The sequence below is a fragment of the Triticum dicoccoides genome, chromosome 5B (assembly GCF_002162155.2).
Source record: "Triticum dicoccoides isolate Atlit2015 ecotype Zavitan chromosome 5B, WEW_v2.0, whole genome shotgun sequence".
Lineage (NCBI taxonomy): Eukaryota > Viridiplantae > Streptophyta > Magnoliopsida > Poales > Poaceae > Triticum > Triticum dicoccoides.
The window spans coordinates 655,031,372-655,039,975 of record NC_041389.1 but is presented as its reverse complement, the minus strand read 5'-3'; the positions used below and the strand labels follow the sequence as shown (position 1 = coordinate 655,039,975).

Sequence of the window (8,604 nt, the reverse complement as noted above, 5' to 3'; positions counted from 1 at the left end):
TGAAATTGATCATCAAGCTTAGGCAGTTGAGGCAATACCTGGTGCTTTGGCTGTAACACCTTCCGAAGGAGAGATACATGAAACACCGGATGCACTTTACTGTCTGCTGGTAAATCAAGCCGATAAGCCACTGCCCCGGTGCGCTCCACTATCTCAAACGGTCCATAGAACTTGAATGCCAGCTTATGATTGGCCCGAGGAGCAACTGATGACTGCAAGTAAGGTTGAAGCTTCAGAAAAACATGCTCTCCTACTGCAAATTCATGATCACTCCGATGTTTGTCGGCTTGCGTTTTCATTTGCTGTTGCGCTCGCAATAAGTGTTGTCGAACAGACTCCAAAATGGTCTGACGGCCTGCAAGCCATTGATGCAAATCTTCAGACTAAATTGTATCATCGGCAGCCAACCCAAAGTGTCGCGGCGCATGTCCATATATGATCTCAAATGGAGTTTTCCCTGTAGCCGAGTGCCAGTTAGCGTTATATCAGAACTCACATAACGGAATCCACTTGGCCCAGCGAGAGGGATGAGCACTAACGAAACAACGAAGAAAACACTCGACCTGCTGGTTAACTCTCTCTGTTTGTCCGTCAGATTGCGGGTGACGAGCTGTGCTCATTCTGAGCAAAACACCACACTTCTGAAACAATTCCTTCCAAAACTTGCTGGTAAACACTCGATCACGATCTGAAACTATGGAGATAGGCATAGCATGCAGCTTATAAACCGTATTAAAAAACGCTTCAGCCACAGTTTCTGCCGTAAACGGGTGATGTAATGGAATAAAATGCCCATACTTTGACAACTTATCAATCACCACCAGTAAGCAATTGAATCGACCAGATACTGGAAGGCTTTCGACAAAATCCATTGTGACCATTTCCCAAGGTGTGTTTGGAACAGGCAAAGGCTGCAGCAAACCTGGATATGGCACTCGCTCGGGCTTTGCTTGCTGACACACCAAGCAATGTTGCACATAGTCTTTCACAAAACCCCTGATACCTTTCCAACGAAATAACTGACGAACTCTTCTGTAAGTAACTGGGAATCTAGAATGCCCCCCAATAGGACTGTCATGGAAAGCAGCCACAATCCTTGCTTGCAGTTCAGGACACTTGCCCACCCAAACACATTTGTCTTTCTTGAGGATCCCAGCTCGAAGAGAAAATTTGCTGTCGGAGTTGGGAGCAGTAGCTAGCTTTTGCAACAATTCAGAAGCAAAAGGATCAGATTGATAACTATGCACAATCTCTTGCAACCATGCAGGCTGAACAGAAACAACAGTATGCAACTCAGGCAACACATCGTTTCCAGTATGTGGTCTTCGAGAAAGAGAGTCGGTGTTGGGGAACGTAGTAATTTCAAAAATTTCCTACGCACACGCAAGATCATGGTGATGGTATAGCAATGAGAGGGGAGAGTGTTGTCTACGTACCCTCGTAGACCGTAAGCGGAAGCGTTATGACAACGCGGTTGATGTAGTCGTACGTCTTCACGATCCGACCGATCCAAGCACCGAACGTACGGCACCTCCGTGTTCAGCACACGTTCAGCTCGATGACGTTCCCCGGGCTCCAATCCAGCAAAGCGTCGGGGTGACGATGATGATGTTCTACCGGCGCAGGGCTTCGCCTAAACTCCGCGACGATATGACTGAGGCGGAATATGGTGGAGGGGGGCACCGCACACGGCTAAGGAACGATCCGTAGATCAACTTGTGTGTTCATGGGATGCCCCCTGCCCCCGTATATAAAGGAGTGGAGGAGGGGAGGGCCGTCCCTCTCTATGGCGCGCCCTAGGGGAGTCCTACTCCCATCGGGAGTAGGATTCCCCCTTTCCTAGTCCAACTAGGTGTCCTTCCAAGTAGTAGGAGTAGGAGACAAGGAAGGAGAAGAGGGAAGAGCAGGAAGGAGGGGGCGCCGCCCCTCCCCCTAGTCCAATTCGGACTAGTCAATGGGGGGGGGGGGCGCGGCCTGCCTCTCCCTCTCCCCTAAAGCCCAATAAGGCCCATATACTTCTTCCCCCGTATTCCCGTAACTCCCCGGTACTCCGAAAAATACCCGAATCACTCGGAACCTTTCCGAACTCCGAATATAGTCGTCCAATATATCGATCTTTACGTCTCGACCATTTCGAGACTCCTCGTCATCTCCCCGATCTCATCCGGGATTACGAACTCCTTCGGTACATCAAAACTTATAAACTCATAATAAAACTGTCATCGTAACGTTAAGCGTGCGGACCCTACGGGTTCGAGAACTATGTAGACATGACCTAGAACTGTTTCCGGTCAATAACCAATAGTGGAACCTGGATGTTCATATTGGCTCCTACATATTCTACGAAGATCTTTATCGGTCAAACCACATAACAACATACGTTGTTCCCTTTGTCATCGGTATGTTACTTGCCCGAGATTCGATCGTCGGTATCCAATACCTAGTTCAATCTCGTTACCAGCAAGTCTCTTTACTCGTTCCGTAATACATCATCCCACAACTAACTCATTAGTTGCAATGCTTGCAAGGCTTAAGTGATGTGTATTACCGAGAGGGCCCAGAGATACCTCTCCGACAATCGGAGTGACAAAACCTAATCTCGAAATATGCCAACCCAACATGTACCTTCGGAGACACCTGTAGAGCACCTTTATAATCACCCAGTTACGTTGTGACGTTTGGTAGCACACAAAGTGTTCCTCTGGTAAACGGGAGTTGCATAGTCTCATAGTCACAGGAACATGTATAAGTCATGAAGAAAGCAGTAGCAACATACTAAACGATCGTGTGCTAAGCTAACGGAATGGGTCAAGTCAATCACATCATTCTCCTAATGATGTGATCCCGTTAATCAAATGACAACTCTTTTGTCCATGGCTAGGAAACTTAATCATCTTTGATTCACGAGCTAGTCAAGTAGGGGCATACTAGTGACACTATGTTTGTCTATGTATTCACACATGTATCATGTTTCCGGTTAATACAATTCTAGCATGAATAATAAACATTTATCATGAAATAAGGAAATAAATAATAACTTTATTATTGCCTCTAGGGCATATTTCCTTCAGTCGGCAGCACTGTTCTCAGTCCCTTTCTTGTAAGCAATAGTGTATTGCAAGCCCAACAGCTTAGTAAGTGCCTTCTGCTGCCACTTAGTGTGTATCCTCTGTTCAGTTAGACTGGCCAAACTGTGCTGATCAGTTCTGATAATAAATTCGGAAACCTGAAGATACTGGCGCCACTGCTCAACTGCCAATAGAATAGCCAAATATTCTTTTTCATAAACTGATAATGTTTGATTCCTGGGCCCAAGTGCTTTACTGACATAAGCCAAAGGGTGACCATCCTGCATAAGCACAGCACCCACACCAACATCACAAGCATCTGTCTCCACAACAAAAGTTTTTGAAAAATCAGGAAGAGCCAAAACTGGAGCTGACACCAAAGATTGTTTTAGTAAAACAAAAGTTTGTTGCTCTACATTTGTCCAATGATAAGGAACACCTTTCTTCAAGAGATTGGACAATGGTTTGCTCAACATTCCATAATGAGAAATGAACTTCCTATAGTACCCAACTAGTCCCAAAAATCCCCTGACTTCCTTAGCAGAAACTGGTACTGGCCACTCTTGAATAGTAGAGATCTTAGCAGGGTCCGTAGCTACCCCTTCCCCACTAATAACATGCCCCAGATAGCTAAATTTTGTCTGAGCAAAGGCACATTTGGAGAGCTTCACATGCCATTTGTGTTGTTCCAACAAAGACAACACTTGAGCCAGGTGTTCCAAGTGTTGAGCACAAGTTTTACTGAATATGAGGATATCATCAAAGAAAACCACTGCACAAACCCTCAGAACAGGTGACAAAGTGTCACACATTGCAAAGTTGAATGTATTGGGTCCACCAGTCAGACCCATTGAGACCACCAGAAATTCATAATGACCAGTGTGTGTTTGAAAAGCAGTTTTGTACTCTTCTCCAGGGGCCAATCTTATCTGGTGGTACCCAGCCCTCAAATCCAGTTTAGAGAATCAACTGGATCCTGCCAACTCATCCAACAATTCATCAATAATTGGAATAGGAAATTTACTTTTTACTGTCAAAGTATTGAGATGTCTGTAATCAATAACATGCGTCCATGTCTTGTCCTTCTTTTGCACCAAAATCATGGGAGAAGAGAATGGACTATTGCTGTGTCTAATGATACCAGAGGACAACATTTCTTGAACTTGTTTTTCTACTTCATCCTTAAGCACAGGAGCCAATCGATAAGGTCTGATTGAAAAGGGTTGAGCTCCAGGAAGTAATGGAATTGTATGGTCATATTTTCTCCTTGGAGGCAATCCTTTGGGGACCTCAAAGACTGAACTGAATTTTGACAACACCTGTTGAATCTCTACAGGTAACTCAACTGAAACTGTATCATTGCCCACAAGCAGTGCAGATAATTCAACCAGAGCAAAAATTTGAGGAGCTGCATCCTGTCCTAGCAGCGTCACCAGTTCACCTTGTAACTGAAACGAGAGCCAGTGCTCAGCCCAATCCACATGCATAGGGCTATGACTTGCTAGCCAGTCCAGACCTAGTATTCCATCATAAGATCCCAACGAAAATACTTTCAAATCACTGACAAACTCATGTCCTGCACAATACCATTGCCCTTTTTGCAGTTGTTGATTGCATGGCACAAGAGAGCCATTAGCCACCTTAACCATAGACACAGGCATAGGGACAATACCCTGCAATTTATTGGCCACAGTACAATCCACAAATGAGTGTGTACTGCCAGAGTCCACCAAGAAAATCATTGAGTGGCCCTGTAACTGAACTTTCAGTTTCATAGTTGTAATTGCAGGTGCAGAATTGTCCCCCAGAGCAGCAGCAGAAAGGAATATTGCATTGGCCTCACCAACAACTTCTTCTTCAGTGTCACTGGCATCCGATGGCATATTCTGAACATAATCAAGCATTTCCTGTACTACATGCAGTTGCACTTCTTGTTTGCAACGATGATCTCGAGCCCATCGGTCTCCACAGATGAAACAAAGCCCTTTGGATTTGCGATAAGCTCTGAGTGAAGCCCATCGATCATCTGGAGTTGTTGTTATTCGACTGTTGTCAGGTAACTTCTTCTCCTCAGTGATGCGAGCTACAGTGCGACGACTTGTTGATGGTACTGTCGAACGCTTAGTGCCGGCTGGCCCATTCCCTGCAAACAGAGATTGATCACCCAGTTCTTCAGATAAGAGGGCGAGTGCATAAGCAGAGTCTAAATCAACTGGTTGCTGGATCCCGACCAACAGACGTACCAACGGTACCAGTCCTTCCATGAAACGAGTGACATAGTGGACAGCACTTGGGTTAGACTCATAGGCAGTTAACTGATCATATAGCTCCGAGAAATGCTCAACGTAATCCTCCACTATGCTCGTTTGCCTGATATGAAACATATGACGTACCAGGTTCTGGTGCTTATTGCGTCCGAAACGAGACTGTAACAGCCCACAAAATTCAGACCAATTGACATGCGGTGCTCGACGCTGAACCGATTCTAACCAACGAGCTGCATTTCCCTCAAATTGTGAAGATGCAAACGAAATCCACTGGTGCTGAGGAGTATTCCAAAATCTGAAATAGTCCTCACAACGAGACTGCCACGGTTTCGGATTCGAACCATCAAATCGCGGAAGCTCAATTCGAGGACCAAAATTCACCGCATCCGGAATGAAGGCTCGAAAATTCTCAGCAGCAGGAATCAGATGTCGCGACGGGGTTGGATCCGTGTGCATACCTCGAAATGGAGGAGGAACATAACGGGGACCCGAGCTCCTCTGCTCCAAATCAGCTCGAGCCCCGTCCGCCTCGTTCGAACCACCGCTCGCTGGTGCTGGCGGGGGTCCTTGACCAGGTTCCCTCGGTGAGATGGGCGTCGACGTCGCCGGGGTAGATCCTCGTTCGCCCCCGAGTTCGCCGCGCAACTCGTCGAGGTCGACGCCGATGGTGAGCTTGACATCGTCGAGTCGACCGGAGAGCTGATCCAACTTGCTGTCCAGCTTGGCGAAGGCGTTGACCACCTCCTCGCTGTGCTCCGTCGAGGCCTTGGCGAGGGCGGCGTCGAAGTCCGCGCACAGGAACTCGTAGATCGCGCGGGTCTCCGGGGAAATTTTTTCCATGGTTTTTGCTCGGCGACATACGGCGAGGCGGGTGTGGCGGGGAAAATTGGCCGGCTCCAGGATTGAACGGCTCTGATGCCAGATTGTGAGGTCTAGGGTTTGTATTTAGCCATAGCCATGGATTCGAGCTACAAGAGGGATTACAAGGGGAATTGCTCTCGCAGGAGCCACACACCACACACGCCACCTAGCCGTTATCCTCTCCGCCGCGTTCGTCCGCCTTGAGCGGGAGTATATGTAGCGAAGCGTTCTAGGCCCATTCTGGCCCAGCTAGCTGAGCCGGAAGGCGAGGCTGCCTCCTGGGCCTGCACGTCTCTCCAGCTGGCTTCTGGCCCACCACTGGTTCGCTGGCACAACGCCTCATTCAAAACATCATAATAGCTTTGCAAAACGTTTACTCTTCCTAGATGTAAATATAAAAGCCCAAACTCTATATGAAGAATTGACTTTACTACGTGATTGAAAGTTAATTGTCAATGAGCATTTGAAGCTAAAAGTGTTAACCATTAATTGTTCATTTCAAAAAGAAAACACCGACCGGTAACACATTTCATATTCTTTGCAAAGACCCCCAAAAGGAACTACAACGATGTATGCAAAAGTAGGATTCATTAATGAATTTTCCATAGAAGGTTTATATTGTACATTATACATGCTAAACTAGCTCATTTCCACTACAACTTAATCTTTCCTTTGCATGGTAGTGGAATAACATTTCCTGACTTCCTCCATTTCGCGTTCTGGCAAGTACTCTCGGTGTCACCCTTGCCACCCTCCAATTTAAGGTCGATGTTCTCTAAGGCAATGCCAGAACAAGGGAGATCCTTGCTACAACTCAGCTTGATGGCATCCTTGGAAATGGTTGTCCCTCGAATATTCTTGAACGCCACATCACGTACCTCTACCGCTGAATTCTGGCTCCTGCATGGCTTGGCGGAGTCGCAGTAATTTTGGTCAATGATAATTGGATTTTGCACATTATCCATGATCATGTTCTGGAACACGATATCCTTAGCATATCCACTCCCTCCCTGCCATGTCTTGATCCGGGCTCCGTTGGTCGTGCCATACAATCGTACGGTGTCAATGTAAATATGGGATACCTCGGCTCTGGAGTTACCATCACCTAAGCTTCCAATGCTGATGCCATGTCCCGGGCCACAAATAACTTTTGTGACATGAAGATTGTGAGTTCCATTCTCGATGGATATGCAGTCATCGCCGGTCTTGACGAGACAATCTCTGACCTGCACATTTTTGCTGTGGGTGATGTGGATGCCGTCGGTGTTGGGGCTGGTGCCAGGCGCCGTGATGGACAGGCGGGCCAAGTGCACGTTGCTGCAGTCCTGAACCGACACATGGATTTGCTGACTGTTCACAAGTTTCAGGTTCTCCACCTTTAGATTAGTGCAGAGGTGAAACGTCAGGGCCGTGGGAGCCCCCTTGCACGGCAGAGCCTTGTTGGTCTTGCACGAGTTCTTCCACCAGATCTCACCGTTGCCGTTGATGGTCCCGCCACCATTGACGGTGAGGCCGGTGATGCGCTGGAGGAAGATCCAGCGCCTCCTGTCGTTCTCGCTCCACGCTGACATGCTCGGAGGAGCGATGAGCGTGCCCTTCACCTTGAAGACAATGCTGGATCTGCACGGACCAGAGAGGGTGATGGAGTTGAGCAGGTAGGTCTTGCCCTTGGGGACGAGCAGCACGGCCGGCCGGGACGAGGAACACGCCGCGCTCCACGCCTTGGCCAGCGCCTGCGTGTCGTCGTGCTTCCCGTCACCACGGGCGCCGTAGTTGTCGAGGATGAACACATTCTTCTGGGTGGAGCTTCTGAGTGAGCTGCCGGTGTCTTGAACTGAGTTGGCCGTGGACACAGAGAGCAGGAGCAGCATCAGGAGTGGAGCACAGACGAGCCTCGTGGTGGTGGACGCCATTTTGGGAGAGATCTCAAAGGAGTCGAAGTATGAGTGTGCTGGATGGATAGATGAAGGCGTAGTGACGACTTTCTATGTGTTTGATGGGAGAAGAAGAGTTGTTTGAGTAACGGACGGGTGAAGACGAACCGGTGCTGGCGATGCGTATTTATAGATGCGGTGTTGGCTTGTGATGGAGAGAGGCAAGGCTAGAGGCTCTGAAGTTGGGCATGCAGTTCGGTGAGTGGTTTGGTCGTGTGCGCAATGCAGGCGAGCTAGCTAGCTCCTGTACCGAACGTACATTGCATACATCACCATGCATACGTACGTGCAGGAGAAACAGGAGCGAGAGCAGGCATTGTTGCATGTGCATGCATGTTTCTCACGACAAAAATCCAACTCCATGGCCATGCAGACGTGTTTGTACGTCTCTATGCGACCATGCGCATGCAGACGTGCACGGGTCTTGGTTCTTCAATGGCACCGCAATCATCATTGGCCTTCTCTAGTTTTGAT

General features: G+C 48.0%; 1 protein-coding gene across 1 annotated transcript; it reads right to left on the bottom strand.

Annotated features, from left to right (window-relative positions):
* Nucleotides 1-6,717: 6,717 nt before the first annotated feature.
* LOC119306524 (polygalacturonase-like) lies at nucleotides 6,718-8,217 on the bottom strand. Its single transcript, XM_037582717.1, has one exon. It carries the CDS (start codon nucleotides 8,107-8,109, stop codon nucleotides 6,850-6,852), a length of 1,260 nt encoding a protein of 419 aa, XP_037438614.1. The 5' UTR covers nucleotides 8,110-8,217; the 3' UTR covers nucleotides 6,718-6,849.
* Between the last annotated feature and the right edge of the window lie 387 nt (nucleotides 8,218-8,604).